Genomic DNA, 18354 nt, shown 5'->3' with positions numbered 1-18354 from the left:
AAAGAAGCCTTTTCTAAAGAATGGACCCTCTGGTTTAAAACAACCTGGCTTCAAATAAAACTTGATCATTTTATAAGGGGATCTGTACCTCAGTCTCACAGCCTGAAGATTAAATCTCTAGATTGCTAGCATAAGAACTCAACCCAGTGGTTATACTTGACTATAATTCAAGTCAACTACAGGACTATAAGAGCTGAAAAAATATTGAATCCACTAAGCATTTAGTTAAATACCTATTCTCTACCTAAGGATTTTCTAAGCACTTTGAGATGTAGAGAAAGATTAGGAAGTATAGCATATGGTTTCCATTCCCAGGAAACTTACTTTTCTCAATGGGCAGGTAAGATAGACCAAAACACACACACACACACACATACGTGACAATGCCAAAATATATTGCAAACAGAACCCAAGCAGTGAGAAACCAGGGAGGCCTCAAGTACTACACCTGCAGGTGAAACCTTTGGTGTCCGAGCCACCCGCTTGGGTTTTGGTAGAGTAGGGACGTCAAGCTCCGCAGAAAAGCACGACGACTCCTGAATTCTCTGAACTTTCTTCTCCTTAAGAGGGGGACGTGGAGACTTATCTACTTGATTAAAAGTAAAAGAAATTAGTAAAGAAAATTTAGAAAGGGGCTCAAAAACCGTTTTACCAGGAGTTGGATGCAGAAGTAATGTTATAATTTCTTCGTAACAGAAATGCATACTATCCTTAGAATTAGTCTGATTACCTGGGGTTTTATGCAGACGGGCTGGACTTGCAGGCTGTTTAATTGTCGTTAGTTTCAGCTGTTCTTGTAAGGACTTCATTTGCTCTTGCAACTTCCTTAATTCATCTAGGGAAGAAAAATATATTGATTTAAGAACCAGACCAGAGGAAATATTATACATGATGAAAGTGCTGAAATGACTTTTGACGTCCACCCATCACCTCCACAACCTTGAGACCCACAATAGAATCACATACCGAAAACTCACAATTAACTTTTGTACTTCGAAGGGGTCCCCTCAGAGAAAGAAACACGATTATTTCCAGTAATCAAATCTCTAATACCAAAGCTGGTTATGAATTTGTACTACTGACAGATAATCACAGATACATGTCCATGGTTGACAGGTTCTTAAGAGTCAAGAAATGATTATATTTATTTCGTAAATCAAGTACCATAATTAATACAATGAATGCTGGCTCCTGTATTAGAAGAAATAGCCCATTGATTAGAGCAGAATTTTACTGTAATTTAAAAATACATGAGAAAGATGCCAGGAATAAGAAAATGGCAGTCCTCAATGTGAGTGTTCAGAAATGGTCTTCTGCTGAAACAGAACGTGTAGCTGCTTTGTAGTCTTGTCCCTGGCTCCCTTTGCTAAATCCTGAAGTATTATTTTTCTGTAATAAGTGTGAGAAATGTTAGAGCCTTTCTGCGAAGGATCAGTCACACCTGGGTGACCCTGATATAAGGGGGCCTCTGTACCCTCAGATGCTGGCTTTAAATGCTCGCTCCACTAACTCGTACAATGTTCCTGGCAAAGTCATTTATCCCTACCCCTGACTCGGCAGCTATTTTGAGGAAAGCTGTCAGATGGGCGGTCTTCATCATGGCTACTGTAAAGAAATTAGAGAAAGCACGTGGTTAGGCACCTTGCAATTCCTGATGAGTCTTCCCTTGACTGGGAGCAGGAGCAGGGAGGGCCCTGTGGTTAGTTGATTGCGATGCAGGAGCTTCTTCCTCATCTGTTAAGTCTTCCATGTCTCCAAAGAGAGCATCCAAATTCTCCTTTTGGTCTTCAGCCTTTTCCACTTCTCCCTCATCAGCCTCCTCTGTGTAAGATTCACCATCACCGTCAGCATCAAAGAGCTCATCGAATGCATCAGGTTCACCATCTTCCTGGGTCAAGGGCTGACTCTCCTCTGAATTACAGTCCAAGGCCGACTCATTCTCCTCCAGCAGTGCGGTCAGCAGAGACAAATCATCCTCCTCCCCTATGGGAAAAAGAAGAAAAAGGAAAGAAAGAAAGCCTACCTGTGAAAAACAGCCATTGACAAACAGAGTTAAAACATTCAACATTCATAAGGCAGTTAAAATGACTCGGCAGATTCACCATTTTGCCTGGTATAATTATTGTTCTTGTTTCTACCTTTCCTCTCCCCCAGTGCTTCTTGGAGGGCACTGGGCTAAGAAAGCAGGAGCCAGTATCTGCTTAGTGACCACCGTGGGCCAGCCACTGGGCTAGATCTATTTACCTGTGCTACTTCAGCTAATCAGACACTTCCTGCATACGAAATTCAACCCACAAGGGAATAACTGAAAAACACGCTAAGTATACATTTAGGTTCTAGATGGATATATTCCCTCACTTTTTAATTGTTTGAGCAATTTTTAAAAACTATAGAAAGTTACAAAGCATTACATTAAATGTATTCATATCCCATCACCCAGAATTAGCCATCATTAACATTTTATCATGTTTGCTTTTAGCTTTTACATTAAATGGTTGGGAAAAATAAAAGTTTAAGAAGTTTATCATGTCAAATCTTGTCCCAACTCGTTACCACTGCCTGGCTCCAGGCCCCATTGCAATCACTGTCATAATTTTGCTATATCACTCGAGGCCATCCTTCATACTTTTAACATAAATATATAGGTATTCGTTAACATAGTATTTGGTTGCTATAAAAATATTTATATAGATTATTTCACACTGTACATGTTACTCCTATCCTGGTTTCATTCAACATTGCATGTAAGATTGATCCAAATCAAAATATAGTTGTAGTTTATTTCTTTCAACTGCTGTATAGTACTCCATGGTAAGACTGTATCATGTTTTACTCACCCATTTTCCAATAAAGGCCATTTTCCAATAAACGGGCTAGTTCTAATTTTTTCCCACTACAAACTATGCCACAAGCACGTATCTACCTTCCTGCACATTTGTGAGAGTTTCTCCCTACTACCTCACCAACACCTGGTACATCATCTAAGATGTTTTGCTAATCTGACGAATGATTTTAAAAGATAGCTTGCTGCTTTGATTGGCATTTCCAGGATTACTGGTGAGGTAGAGAACTGCTTATGTTTACTGGCCAATTGGATTTCTTCTTTCTTGATTTATCTGTTTATTCTGTTTGTTCATTTTTCCCCCCTATTTGGGCATGATTCCTTTATAAAATCAGAGGCATTTAAAGCAAAAACATTAAGAATATGTGATGCACCCCCTCGCTGGAAAGACAGGGGCTGAAACCTAGAGAGGCTAAGGGTCTGTTCAGGATCACATGGTGAAACAGGTCAGCACAGGAGCCTGGGTTAGGATGGAGAGCTCTAGATCAGTAAACCAATATCCTTTCCGCTGCTCTATGCTCCCTTACCAGAAGGAAATGAGCCAATAGCCAAACTCAAGGCCTAGAATCTGATGAAAGAGTCTAAAGTTTAAAGTCAGAGGTTGCATAACGATTAGTCTGAATTGCTTAGTCAACAAAGACTCCAAGACTGCAGGATGCAGCAAGAGAGAAGAGCCCACCAGACTCCCTAGGCGCCAGTTGAGATCACCACATCCCCAAACGGAGCCAGGAGGCCCTCCTCTCTCTCCCATTCCAAGCTGCTGTATAGAGCACACCCCGGAAGAGGCCTGGGCCCACACCATGGGGAGCCACAGGTGAAAAAGGTTGCCTAGTGGCTCCACACTCTGGGCCTTGAACCCATCTTTTCATGAGAGAACCAGGGCTGATCCCGTGATGCCTTCCATCCCAGTTTACCTCGATCACCACCCCAAATCATCTGTCTTCTCCATGTTGTACTGACCCCATCTTCCACCCTCCTTGCTCCCAAACTCCTGGGATCTGCTCTCTGGACCCAACAGAATCTACTACCAGCCCATTTCCTATATCTTCAGTGGCTCTTACAACAAAAATCTGGCTGCCCTGTGACCCTCTTGAGTGGAAGTTCTTTAATCATCCACACTGCAAATGCTGGAACAGTGCCCAGCACGCACTAGGCATGCAGTAGATGTCTGGCGATCAACTCCAGGGCTCTGACGTCTTCTTTGCTTATCCCTGTTCACTCTGGAACCACTTAACTTCCTTCAAGCCACAGTTCATGACAGAAGATTTTTTTCATCAAGATCCCCTCCTGGTTGCTGTCACTGACTGATTTCCCTTCGGATGCCTCCCTCTTCCCCTCCATCTCTACTGCTGTCACCATTCTCAGTCACTACAACCTGCACAAGGACGATCCAGCCAACGCCGTCGTCTCTCGGCTTCCTGACCTCACCTTCAATGGTCCTGTCCTCCCCTCATCTTAGCCACTTACTCCCAAGGTCATTCTGTGTCATCACAGCAAAGGTACAACCTACCTCTGAGATCCTGATTTCAAGCATCCCACTCTGATCCCCACCTCCTATCCTTCCGCCAACTCACTCTAGTGCTCTCATCCGCCATCTCCTCCACTTTATTAAGATGTCCAAATCAAAACTACAATGTGGTATCAACTCACACAGGTCAGAATGGCCATCATCAAAAAATCTACAGACAATAAATGCTGGAGAGGGTGTGGAGAAAAGGGAACCCTCCTGCACTGCTGGTGGGAATGTAAATTGATACAGCCACTATGGAGAACAGTATGGAGGTGCCTTAAAAAACTAAAAATAGAACTACCATACGACCCAGCAATCCCACTCCTGGCCATACACCCAGAGAAAACCATAATTCAAAAAGATACATGCACCCCAATGATCACTGTGGCACTATTTACAATAGCCAGGTCATGGAAGCAACCTAAATGTCCATCAACAGAGGAATGGATAAAGATGTGGTACAGGGGCTTCCCTGGTGGCGCAGTGGTTGAGAATCTGCCTGCCAATGCAGGGGACACGGGTTCGAGCCCTGGTCTGGGAAGATCCCACATGCCGCGGAGCAACTGAGCCCGTGTGCCACAATTACTGAGCCTGCGTGTCTGGAGCCTGTGCTCCGCAACAAGAGAGGCCACGATAGTGAGAGGCCCATGCACCACGATGAAGAGTGGCCCCCACTTGCCTCAACTAGAGAAAGCCCTCGCACAGAAACGAAGACCCAACACAGCCAAAAATTAAAAAAAAAAAAAAAAAAGTAAATTAATTATTAAAAAAAAAAAAAGATGTGGTACATATATATTCAATACAATGGAATATTACTCAGCAATAAAAAAGAACAAAATAATGTCATTTGCAGCAACATGGATGGACCTAGAGATTGTCATACTGAGTGAAGTAAATCAGACACAGAAAGACAAATATCATATGATACCGCTTATATGTGAAATCTAAAAAACAAGGATACAAATGAACTTATTTACAAAACAGAAGCAGAGTCACGGATGGAGAAAACAAACTTATGGTTGCCAGGGATAATGGGGGTGGGTGGAGGGATAAACTGGGAGATTGGGACTGACATATATACGTTGCTATATATAAAATAGATAACTAATAAGAACTTGCTGTATAGTACAGGGAAGTCTACTCAATATTCTGTAATGGCCTATATGGGAAAAGAATCTTAAGAAAAAAAAAATAAAAAGAGTGGATATATGTATAAGTATAAATGATTCACTTTGCAGTACACCTGAAAGTAAACATCATTATAAATCAACTCTACTCCAATAAAAATTAAAAAAAAAAAAGATGTCCAAATCCATCGACCCTCCTACAGTGTTTTTACCACCCTCATCCCCCATCTCCTCACTCTGGATCCACGTTCTATCATTATAATCACTGCCTTCCAAAGCTTCTTAACTCCCCTGCTTGTCTCTCTTGCCCTCATGGTTCTTAACCCTGATGAAATCCAACAGGCCACCACCTCCCTGCCTGCACCCCAGCTGGTGAACTTTCCTGGACAAAGACCCACCACCATGACTGGTTTAACTTTAAATATACACCCGCCAATAACAAGCGGGCAGTCATCACTGCTTAAAAATCCCCACACTTCCCTGATACACTTGCTTTCCTATTCTCTAACTCCTTCACACGTCTCTCCTTAAACCTCTGATGCCCTCTCCTCCCACTTTAATCTTGGCTGATCGATCTTGTTTCGTATTTTATGGGAAAAAACATAGAAGCAATCAGACTTCATCATCCTTCACTACCAAACCTGAACCTGTATTCTCTGCTTTTCCTCCAGCGACGACAGATGAAGTGTCGAGTCCTAGTTCTGGCCAATTCCTCCATTTAGACACTGGTTCCCACTACTTTCAGCTTCTCCAGGACTTCAGTTGACAATCACCAGCTCTCTCCCACATCACCGGCTCTTCCCTGTCTCCCGGCGCATTCCTCTCAGCATCCAAACTCATTCCGGCGTCTCCCATCTTACCAACTACCTGATATTTTCCTACTTGTTTGTTTATTATCTTGCTCTCTCTACTAGCATGTAAACATGGATGTTGTTCAACAGCACCTAGCACCAGGAAACCCTTTGATTTCGTCTATACTGGACCAAATCGTGAAGCCATGCCAACCAAATGAGACTTTATTTAGATACAGTGATTTCTGAGAGAACATAGACCCATTCACCACTTCTTCTCATGACCACCTCATAGCAAAAAGTTACACTTTGTATTACATCAATGGCTCTGTAGGTAATTTGGTGATTTTAAGAAATAGGGAACTATCATTATACCAATGGTACAATCAATCTCACATATTATCACAGTGTGATGAATTTCAGCATTTGGTTTTAATTTTTTTAAAAGGCAAAGTGTAATAAACTTGGGCTTTAAAATTACCAGCCAGAGTACACCTGAAACTAACACAACACTGTACATCAACTATACTCCAATAAAAATTTTGAAAAGTAATAAACAAAATTACACAACCAGAAAAATAATTCATTTTACTTGTGAGGGTCTCTTCACAGCCAGCACAATCATTTTTGTGCTGCTCTCAGGCTAAGCTCTGCTAATTACAGCAACATCACTTTGCTAGGTAAATATTTTGCACACATCCCTGCAAGATGAACAAAATTTAAAAGCACTATAAGAATTTAAGTCAGAGCTAGACTAAAACCACTTCAACAGATTTCAATATCAAATGTCAACTCTGATGTGAGGCTGCCTGGGTTCAAATCCTTGCTTCTGACAGTTACACTTGTGACAAGTCACCCAGACATCTGTCTTCCTGTCTATGAAATAGTTGCTGTGAGGGTAAAATCAGTTAATACAGTCATCTCTGGTATCCACAGGGCATGTGTTCCAGGATCCCGCATGGACACCAAAATCCACAGATGCTCAAGTCCCTTATATAAAATAGCGTAGTATTTGCATATAAGCTATGCACATCCTCCCGTACACTTTAAATCATCTCTAGGTGATTTATAATACCTAATACAATGAAAATGCTATGTAAATACTTGCCAGCTCTCAGCAAATTCAAGTTTTGTTTTTTGGAACTTTCTGGATTTTTTTTCTCGAATATTTTCTATGTGCAGTTGGTTGAATCCGCAGATATGGAAGGCCAACTGTATACGTAAGATCTTCGAGCAGTGCTTGGCATATTGTAAGTACATGTCAACTACCGTTATTATGAATGACAATCAGTGCTGTCAGGAACAGAAATCTCACCTGATTAAAACAAATAACATTCACTGACTGAAGTGAGATTTCTTTTGAAACACTCAGACAATGCTTGAGGGGAGGGCAGCTATTTTCACTATTTTATAAGTGGAATAAGTAACAACAAGCCCATGAACACAAGAGTGATTTTCCATGAAACAAAGAGGAACTGAGAAAATGGCCAGGACTCACCATCCATGCTGTCAAGAGAACAGTGGAGATGGAGAACTGTCAGGGAGGAACAGGTGCCCAGGAGATGGCAGGAATGCAGGAGCTTGGCTGCGTGAAATGAACATAAGAAAAGTCACCCTTGAGTCTTCTCTCTCGCATCGCACATGTATCCAGCAAACCCAGAATCCTACAAATTGTAGGGGTTCAAGCTCAGAATTCATCCAGACTCTGGCTATTTCTCACCCCACCACCAACACCATCTGCCTCCTAGTATGGAAGCAGTCCCTTTTCTTGTCTCCAAGCTATGGTTACAGAAACCCGGTTGAGGTACAGAGTAGTTTGTTTGATATTAGGTTACACAGACGAGACAAATTGTGAACAGGTATTATGAAGGCTGGTCTAAATAGCGGGGCTATTATCTGTTTTATTTCTTGTAACATATTTGTGGTCTACATTGTCCATAAGAGCCTACTGTGTGGTTCTACTTAGTGGCAGCCTTAGTCACATCAAGATTTCGATTCAGTACTAGTTAGCAAAGCTCAGAGGAACAGTTGGCATAGCTAATTAGGATAAAGTCATATAATTCTGTGCACTTTCCTTTTTTCATTTAAAATGATTTTTAAAACTGCAAGAAGAAAATATAAATTTTTCTAGGCTATTGCTTAACTTACATAGGCTCTATAATATATATGACCTTGGTAAGTCCGATGTCAAGTATTAATTATGGTGCTTTCTTTTCACTTATTCAACAACATTTCTATGGACCCATCATGTGTCCTGCACTGTGTTGTCTACTGGGGAATCTGCGGGATTGTAAGCTTCCTGAGAGCTAGGTAGGAGCAAACTGTCCTTGTTTATTTGTATAACCAACTCTGTTTTCCCCCGAACAAACCCACGCACCCTTCCTCACCCTCACACCTAGGACCATCCGACAAGTGCTAGGGGTTCTATCTCCAGTATATTGCTCAAATCTTTTACTTCTCCCCAATTTCACTGCCAAAAAGCCTAGTCCAAGCCACCATCAATCTTTTGCCTGGACTACCGTGTTATCTTCCTGTATTGGTCTCCCTGTCCCTCTGTAATTTATCCTCTGTACAAAAGCTACAGTAATCTTTTCTTTCCTTAGTAGTCTTTTAGGAACGTTAAGTCAGATGGCAGTATTCCCTTGATAAAATTTCTTTAATGATTTTTCCATTGCCCTTAGAACAAAATTTACAAAAGTTCCTACGAGGCAATGGCTACTCTCTCTCCCGCCTACTTCCACTTCCTCAGTTTCTTCTAAATCCACTCCGCCCACCTCCCCCTGTCCCCCCCACCCCCCCGCAACGAAGGATGCTCCAGACAGACTAGCCTGCTTTCAACTTCTTGAACACACAAGTGCTTTGCGGCTTCAGGTTCTTTGGAAAGCTCTCCCCTAGCTCCTTCTCAGCCCTCAGTCTCTGCTTAACTCTCCATTTTTCTAAGCCTTTCCAGACCACCCTACCTGACCAGGCCCCTGGAACCCTCTCACCTCCTCCTTTTCACGACTTTATTGCACATTCCACTATGGTGTACCTGTCTGTTACCTGTTAGGTACTTTAAAGTGTAAACTTCACGAAGGCTGAAGTGATGGGTGACGCATTCAGTAACTATTAGCAAATCAATTTGAGCAAATGAATGAATGAATAAGACAGTACAGACGGCACGCGTTTAGCAAGCGTCTTAAAAGGTTACCTTTAAAAAGAAGAAACTGGACCCTTAAACAGCCTGGACGGCCGAACGCCTTGCACCTCTCGGTGCATTTCGGAACTGCCCGCAATCCCCCAGCCCCGGAACCTCCGCCGCTCAGCACTCAGCGCCCACCCCCGCGCCCGGCCCCGCGCTCGGCCCAGGTCGCCCCCGCGCTCGCCCAATTCCAGTCTCGCCCACCTGAGCGCCCCCGGACTCCGCGCCTCCCGCCCTCGGAGCTCGCTAAACTCTCCCACAGACGCGCGCGGACAGTCCCTCAACCTGCCCCTCAACAGTCGCAGACCTGCATCTTACCCGGCGCTGCACCCCTTCCTTTTCTACAGGCGGACCCGCCAAAATTCCAACTGGACTCCGCCCCCCCCGCCTCTGACGTCAGACGCACGCCGGCTCGGGGCTGCACTGATTGGCTACTTCAGAGGTCTTGGCGGAAACGGCCGCGGGGGGGCGGGGAGAAGGTGACCCTTGCGTAAGCAATCTGATTGGCTCACGTGACCGGCGCCCTCTTTGTTGGGGGCAAGGAAGCTTCCGGTCGGTGCAGCCCTGGCTTCCTCCGGTAAGTGTTCTAGCGTCCCCACCGGCGCCGGGAAGTAGAACTGTCCCTGTACGGTATTTTCATAGGAGGTCAGAAGTTAGTTCCTGACACTTTCCGGCACTGACCGTGTCATCCAGTTCTGAGGCTCGTTTTCTCTTACGCTTGACGCAGAGAAGCCTGCACATTGAGGCTCAAACCGCGGAACCCACTGCAGACCTTCCCCCTGCCCTCACAGATTGCCTGTGGCTGGGTTGACTGTATAGAAGTCTGAACAGGCTGGTTGATAATTTCGCTCGGTTGGTTATTTTACAACCTCGTGTTCAGTTGAGATAATGGGACTGAAAAACAAACCAACAAAAATCTGGTTCACTTCTCCCTCTCTCTGACCGTCGTCACCGTCTGTAAAATGAGAAGGAAAGACTAGATGAGATTCTTAGACCCAGTAGAAACCACTGTTTGCAGAGGAGTTCGTGGTCCTTAATTGCGTCAGAGTTGGGAATAACTCTTTTCTGCTTCTTCTCACCAAAATGTCAGCATCGGGAGACAAGGGGACCGTGTCTTTTTCATCTTCCTAGCTCTTCTTCTGTCTTCTCTCTTGCTGCTGGTGCCTGGCACACAAGAAATGTTTACAGAGAGAAAAAGTCGAATAGAGTATTTGCTCCTGAACAAGTCACTTAGCTTTGGCGGGGGGCGGGGCGGGGGGTCAATTTCTTCATCCGTAAAGTGCTGATAATAGCGATAACTAGAGGATTTCAGGGAGGATCAAATGAGAATTTCCAGTACCTTTTCACACACTGGTTATCAGCCATAATCACTTAGTGCCTCAGGTGTACAAGTTTGGACAAAGATACGGTCCATATTGTAGGCATTTAGTCTAGTTTGGGAGATGTGATCTATGCATAAAAGATAAATAACATAAGGTGACTACCAGGGAGCACCAGTCTTGCTGATGAGGAGGTAAAAGATAGGTGGAAAGATGAGGTGGAAACATTTTAAAATGTAGGTAAAACAAATAGTGTGGCAGATGATGAATACTTTATTCTGTAAGCGGTAAAGAGACCCTGTTTGAGCAGGTGGGGGAGGAAGGTAGGTGGATAAAGGTGTGGCTAAGTGCTCAGACTCTGCAGTTAAGACTGCATGATTTTTAACTGCCACATGCTCACTGTGCAACCTCGGCTAAGTTACTTAACCTCTCTGAGCCTCAACTTAACTCATCTGCAAAACAGGGACAGTCATAGTTATTTCATAGTGTATTGTGAGGATTCATGAGAAAAACTTGAAAATATGCAGTGTGCCCAGCACATGTAAGCATTTAAAGTGTAATAACTTTTATTCTTACTACTTTATAAGGCAATGCTTAGGACGATTAAGCTAACAAAGATGGTTGCTCAGGAGAATTCCCTGGCGGTCCAGTAGTTAGGACTCGGCGCTTTCTCTGCCGTGGCCCCAGGTTCAATCCCTGGTCAGGGAACTAAGATCCTGCAAGCTGCGCAGCAAGCCGCGCAGCGTGGCCAAAAAGGAAAAAAAAAAAAAAAAAATCAAAAGATAGGTGCTCAGGAACTGGATACACCAGAAATTGAAGACAAAGAAGCTTGATAGGAGATCGTGATAGTCCCAGACTGTGAGAGCTGAAGGGAAGGGACGAATTGGAAGCACGTTACGAGGGAAACCTATCTGCTTTGGTAACTGACCAGAGGAAAGTTACCTTTGGAAGGAAAAGGAGAGGAGGATGGCCAGGTTGGCAACAGCTGAGAGACCGGCAGACTTATAGAGGAGGAGCTTGCTTTGGACAGGGTAGAGATGTGAGTTCAGCCTGAGGCGATGGTCGGGAGATTTCAGCGCTACCTTTAGATATGTGACCCAAGCCGAGGGGACATATCAGGGCTGCAGGTGTAGGCTTAGTGAGTGCAGTTGAGTTCTCTAAAGTAGAGATTGTAGAAGCAGAATATCTTTGAGTATGTTTCCAGGGCTAATGCACCAGATGATTAAATCGATGCTTCCACCTTTTGGCCCAGCAGGAAACAATGCTATTCAAAATCAGAAAATCAGATCTGCTGCTGGGAGTAACAGCCGGTTTCCAAAGCACCCACACCACCTCCCTGTAGACATCTGTTTACATCTGCCGTCACATCTCATGCTTTATGGCACAGAATTCTCTAGAGTCTTATCCCGAACTTGAATTTGTCCAACTAACTGAACAAAAACGCTTTACTGAGAAAACTGTCATCCTTCCTCAGAGGCAGTGCTCTACTTGGAGATGAATGGCCCTCCTGAGAAAGGAAAACCCAGCCTCCTTAATTTTCCTAACAGAATATTGTCTTTGTTGCCCAAATAAATGTCTATTGCTTTTCAAACAATGTAGAGGTTACTTCAAGCAACAGGGTATGTTCCTCCATCTGGACTGATGTTTTGCAAAGAGAAGCCAATAAAAAAAACTCTAGCCTTGCTGGTTTTAATTAATTCATGAGAATGCTCAACACATTTCTTCCTTGGTTTTGCTGAGTTAATAACTACAATATATACTTTATGCATGCAGAATAAATCTTACCCGTGATTATGGCTCCATATGTTTAAAGGACAAAATTGCTACATAAACCTATCAGCTTACTGAGAGTTCCTAAGCCAATATTTTTTTGTATTATACTTCATATCTTTGCAATTACTTAGCCAGAAAAAAAGAACACTAACAATGCTCAGTGATGACCAATATCTTCACAAAGAGAACATAATGTTATTTCAATAATTGTTAAAATGACAAACTCTGTAAGTCAAAGGATACCAAAGAAGATGGTAAAATTATTTCTACATTTTGCTTTCATAGCAAAGCAGTTTTGGTACCTGTCCTTTCACTAAAACATTTGAATATTGGTCCATATACTTAATTCCTGTTACACTTAAAAGCTGCAACTAGCTGTTCTATCAGCTTTCTTCCATTGAATTAATGATTGCATATTAAATCTGATATTTCATTAAAAGCAATTCCAACTTAGCCCTTTCATTATGGGTCAAATGAAATTGTTGGTCAATTTTCACCATAATCTTGATTTTATGATTTAATGTGAACACATTTTGTATGTGTTCATATTAAATAATCTTATATATAGTTAAAAGGGTTTTTTTCATTTTTAAAGAAAATAATAGACTTTATTTAGAGCAATTTTAGGATTACAGAAAAATTGTGTGGAAAGAACAGAGTTCCCATATAGCCCCTTCCACACACACAATTTTTTTTTTTTAGTAGATCTTTATTGGAGTATAAGTGCTTCACAGTACTGTGTTAGTTTCTGTTGTACAACAAAGCGAATCAGCCATATGTATACATACATCCCCATGTCCCCTCCCTCTTGAGCCTCCCTCCCGCCCTCCGTATCCCACCCCTCTAGGTGGTCACAAAGCACCGAGCTGATCTCCCTGCGCTATGCGGCTGCTTCCCACTAGCTATCGATTTTACATTTGGTAGTGTATATATGTCCATGCCACTCTCTCACTTCGTCCCAGCTTCCCCTTCCCCCTCCCCATGTCCTCAAGTCCATTCTCTATGTCTGTGTCTTTATTCCTGCCCTGCCACTAGGTTCATCAGTACCTTTTTTTTTTTAAAAAAAGATTCCATATATATGTGTTAGTATATGATATTTGTTTTTCTCTTTCTGACTTACTTCGCTCTGTATGACAGTCTCTACATCCATCCACCTCACTACAGATAACTCAATTTCATTTCTTTTTATGGCTGAATAACATTTCATTGTATATGTGTGCCACATCTTCTTTATCCATTCATCTGTCGATGGACATTTAGGTTGGTTCCATGTCCTGGCTATTGTAAATAGTGCTGCTATGAACATTGTGGTACGTCTTTTTTTTTAATTTATTTATTTTTTGGCTGCGTTGGGTCTTCGTTGCTGTGTGCGGGCTTTCTCTAGTTGCAGCAAGCGGGGGCTTCTCTTGTTGCGGAGCACAGGCTCTAGGCACGTGGGCTTCAGTAGTTGTGGCTCGCGGGCTCTCGAGCGCAGGCTCAGTAGTTGCGGTGCATGGGCTTAGTTGCTCTGCGGCATGGGGGATCTTCCCAGACCAGGGCTCAAACCTGTGTCCCCTGCCTTAGCAGGCGGATTCTTAACCACTATGCCACCAAGGAAGTCCCACATGTCTCTTTTTGAATTATGGTTTTCTCAGGGTATATGCCCAGTAGTGGGATTTCTGGGTCATATGGTAGTTCTGTTTTTAGTTTTTTAAGGAACCTCCATACTGTTCTCCATAGTAGCTGTACCAATTTACATTCCCACCAACAGTGTAGGAGGGTTCCCTTTTTCACCACACTTTCCAGCATTTATTGTTTCTAGATTTTTTGATAATGGCCATTCTGACTGGTGTGGGGTGATACCTCATTGTAGTTTTGATTTGCATTTCTCTAATAATTAGTGATGTTGAGCATCTTTTCATGTGCCCCTTGGCCATCTGTAGGTTTTCTTTGGCACACACACAATTTTATTATTAACATCTTGCATTAGTATGGGACTTTTTGTTACAACTGATGATCCAATATTGATACATTATTATTAACTAAAGTCTATAGTTTACATTAGGGTTCACTCTTCATGTTACACATTCAATAGATTTTGACAGAGGTATCCACCATTACAGTATTATACAGAATAGTTTCACTGCCCTAAAAATCTTCTGTGCTCTTACCCATCCCTCCCTCCACCAAACCTCTGGCAACCACTGACCTTTTTTACTGTCTCTGTAGTTTTGCTTTTTCCAGAGCATTATACAGTTCAAATCATACAGTGCGTAGTCTTTTCAGATTGGTTTCTTTCACTTAGCAATATGCATTTAAGGTTTCTGCATGTTTTTTTGTGGTTTGATAGCTTATTTCTTTTTAGCACTGAATAATATTCCATCACATGGATGTACACCATAGTTTGATTATCCATTTATCTGTTGAAGGACATCTTGGTTGCTTCCAAGTTTTGGCAGTTATGAGTAAAGCTATTATGAACATTCATGTGCAGGTTTTGTATGGATGTAAGTTTTCAGTACATTTGGGTAAATTCCAAGGATTGTGTGCTTAGTTTTGCAACAAACTGCCAAACTGTCTTCCAAAGTACCATTCTGCATTTCCGTCAGCAGTGAATGAGAATTCCTGTTGTTCCACATCCTCCCGAGCACTTGGTGGTGTTATTGTTTTGAATTGTAGCCATTCTAATAAGTGTGAGATGGTATCTTGTTGAAATTTGCAATCCCCTAATGACATACGCGGTTTAGCATCTTTTCATATGTTTATTTGCCAACTGTACATCTTTGGTGAGGTATCCATTATCTTTTGCCCTTTAAAAAATTGCGTTGTTGTCTTATTGTTGCATTTTAGGAGTTCTTTGGATATTTTGATACCAGTTCTTTCTCAGATATGTGTTTTGTAAAGATTCATTCCCAGTCTGTGGCTTGAGTTAGTTTTTGTGAAAGGTGTAAGGTCTGCAACTAGATTATTATTATTATTATTCTTTTTGAATGTGGATGTTCAGTTGTGCCGGCACCATTTGTTGAAAATACTATCCTTTCTCCATTGAATTGCTTTTGCCCCTTTGTCAAAGACCAGTCTTTGTCAAATACTCTCTGGGTCTATTTCTGGGCTCTCTGTTCTGTTCCATTCATGTATTTGTCTATTCTTTCACCAGTACCACACTGTCTTGATTACTGTAGTTTTATAGTAAGTCGTGAAGTTGGGTAGTGCCCGCCTTCCAACTTTGTTCTTTTCCTTCAATAGCGTGTTGGCTATTCTGGGTCTTTGCTTCTCCATATAAACTTTAGAATCAGTTTGTTGATAGCCACAGAATAACTTGGGATTTTGATTGTAATTGCGTTGAATCTGTAGATCAGGTTAGGAAGAACTGATATCTTAACAATATGGAGTTTCCCTATATGTAAACATGGAATATCTCTCCATTTATTTCTTTAATTTCTTTCATCAGATCTTATACATATTTTATTGGATTTATAACTAAGCATTTCATTTTGGGGTGTTAATATAGATGTTATAGTGTTTTTTTTAATTTCAAGTTCCAGTTATTCATGGCACACTGATATTGGTAATCTCTGTCTTCTCTTTTCTTAGTTAACATGGGTAGAGGTTTATCAATTTTATCAATTGTTTCAAAGAACCAGCTTTTGGTTTCATTGATTTTCTCTATTGAGTTCCTGGTTTAAATTTCATTGATTTCTGGCCTCAGTTGTATTAAGTTATTTTCTCCTGTTTATTTTGCGTTTAACTTGCCATTCTTTTTCTAGTTTTTTTTTTTTTAAAGAAGCGTTAATTATTGATTTTAGATCTTCTTTTCTATATATGCAGTTAATGCTACACATTTCCTGCTAAGCACTGCTTTCATTTCATCCCCAAATTTTGATGTTATATTTTATTTCATTTAGTTTAAAATATATTTAAATTTCTCTTCAGACTTATTTAATCCATGTATAATTTCCCAAGTGTATTTAATCTCCAAGTGTTTTGAGGGTTTCCAGGTATCTTTGTGTTATTGATTTCTAGTTTAGTTCCACTGTGGTATGAGAACATACTGTGTATGATTTCTGTTGTTTTAAATTTCTTAAATTAAATTTAAATTTCTGTGTTTAATGGCTCAGAATGTGATCTGTCATGGTAAATGTCCTCCAAGAGCCTGAGAAGAATGTGTATTCTGTCATATGTACACTATGAAGTATTCTATAAATGTCCGTTAGATCTAGTTGATTGACGCTGTTCAGTTCAACTATGTTCTTAATGATTTTTTTGCCTCTTGGGTCTGTTAATTACTGATAGAGGGATTTTCAAGTCTCCAGCTACACTAGTGGATTGGTATATTTTTCCTTGTAGTTTTTGCCTTATGTATTTTGATGCTGTGTTTTTAGGTACATATACAGTAGGGATTTTTATGTCTTCTTGGAGAATTGGTCCCTATATCATTTTGTAATGCCCCTTTATCCCTGATAATTTTCCTTGCTTTGAAATCTTCTTTGTCTGAAATTAATATAGCTACTCTTTCTTTTGATTAGTGTTAGCATGCTGTATCTTTCTCCATCTCTTTACATTTTATCTATATGTGTCTTTATATTTAAAGTGGGTAGACAGCATATAGATGAGTCTTGCTTTTTTATCCACTCTCAAAGTTTCTGTCTTTTAATTGGTATATTGAGACCAATGATGTTTAAAGTGATTACTGATATAATTGGATTAATATCTACCATATTTGTTACTGCTTTCTGTTCACTGCCCTTGTTCTTTGTTTCTTCTATTGTCTTTCATTCTATTTCTGACTTTTCTGGTTTTAATGGAGCATTTTATGTTATTCCATTTTCTCACTTCTCTTAGCGTATCAATTATACTTTTTTAAACTTTTTGGGGGGGTGGGTAGGGGTGGTGTTGCCCTAGAGTTTGCAATATACATCGACTAGGAATCCAAGTTCACTTTCAAAGAATACTGTTATCACTTCATGGGTAGGGAAAATACCTTGTAACAGAGTATCCCCAATTCTTCCCTCACATCCCTTATAACATTGTTGTCATTTATTTCATTTACCCATTAGCTATAATCACCAAATACATGTGGCTATTGTTACTTTGAACAAACTGTTTTCTATTTTGGAATTCCCCGGCAGTCCAGTGGTTAGGACTTCATGCTTTCACTGTCAGGGCCTGGGTTCGATCCCTGGTCGGGGGACTAAGATCCCACAAGCCGTTCAGCACAGCCAAAAAAAACCCAAAAAACAAAAAACGACAAAACCTGTTACCTGTTCATTAAGAATAAGAAAAATAAAAGACTTTATCTTCATGTATTCTTTCTCTAATGCTTTTCTTTTCTTTTTATAGATCTGAGTTTTTGACCTTCTCTGAAGAGCTTTTACATTTCTGGCAAGGCAGGTCTACTGGCAACAAATTCCATCAGCTTTTGTTTGTCTAAGAAAGTCTACTGCTCCTTCACTTTTGAAGAATAATTTCCATGGACACAGAATTATAGGTTGGTGGTTCTTCTCTCTCAACTTTCTTCTTGCTTGCATGGTTTCTGTAGAGAGGTCTGATGTATTTCTTATCCTTGCTCATCTACAGGTAAGTTATTTTTCCCTTTTGGCTTCTTTCAAAAAATTTTTTTTGTTTTTGATTTGCTGCTTTTTGCCCATGATATACTTAGGTGAAGACTTTTTTGGCATTTATCCTGTGTGGTGTTCTCTGAGTTTCCTGGATCTGTGGTTTGTACCTGTCATTAATTTTTGAAAATTCTCAGCCATTATTACTTCAAACATTCCTCTGTCCCCTTCTCTCCTTCTGGTATTCTCTTTGCACACTTTCTGTAACTGCCTCACA

At 41.2% G+C, this 18354-nt stretch overlaps 1 protein-coding gene and 1 long non-coding RNA gene across 4 annotated transcripts in view; one reads left to right on the top strand and one right to left on the bottom strand.

Moving 5' to 3' along the window:
- The window catches only part of MCM10 (minichromosome maintenance 10 replication initiation factor), a 130253-nt gene extending 120271 nt beyond the window's left edge, over window positions 1–9982 (bottom strand). For 2 of the 3 annotated variants that reach the window (XM_082452818.1, XM_082452817.1), the window contains exons 1-5: window positions 9770–9982; window positions 7769–7855; window positions 1642–1983; window positions 731–835; window positions 449–589 (exon numbers count right to left, since the gene is read on the bottom strand). In XM_082452818.1, coding sequence (XP_082308944.1) covers window positions 449–589; window positions 731–835; window positions 1642–1983; window positions 7769–7775 — 595 coding nt within the window. In that variant the 5' untranslated portion in view covers window positions 7776–7855; window positions 9770–9982. The remainder of the gene's footprint in view (window positions 1–448; window positions 590–730; window positions 836–1641; window positions 1984–7768; window positions 7856–9769) is intronic. The other variant, XM_082452819.1, reaches the window with a different exon arrangement.
- A 1554-nt stretch (window positions 9983–11536) lies between these two features.
- Window positions 11537–18354, top strand: part of LOC309656459 — a 44437-nt gene continuing 37619 nt past the window's right edge. Inside the window, exon 1 of the long non-coding RNA XR_014261375.1 lies at window positions 11537–18010. This is a non-coding gene — a long non-coding RNA (uncharacterized lncRNA). The remainder of the gene's footprint in view (window positions 18011–18354) is intronic.

The sequence above is a fragment of the Balaenoptera physalus genome, assembly GCF_965194825.1.
Source record: "Balaenoptera physalus genome assembly, chromosome: 2".
In the NCBI taxonomy this organism is placed as follows: Eukaryota; Metazoa; Chordata; class Mammalia; order Artiodactyla; family Balaenopteridae; genus Balaenoptera; species Balaenoptera physalus.
Note: the sequence above shows the minus strand (reverse complement) of the source record. Positions and strands in the feature narration are given on the sequence as shown.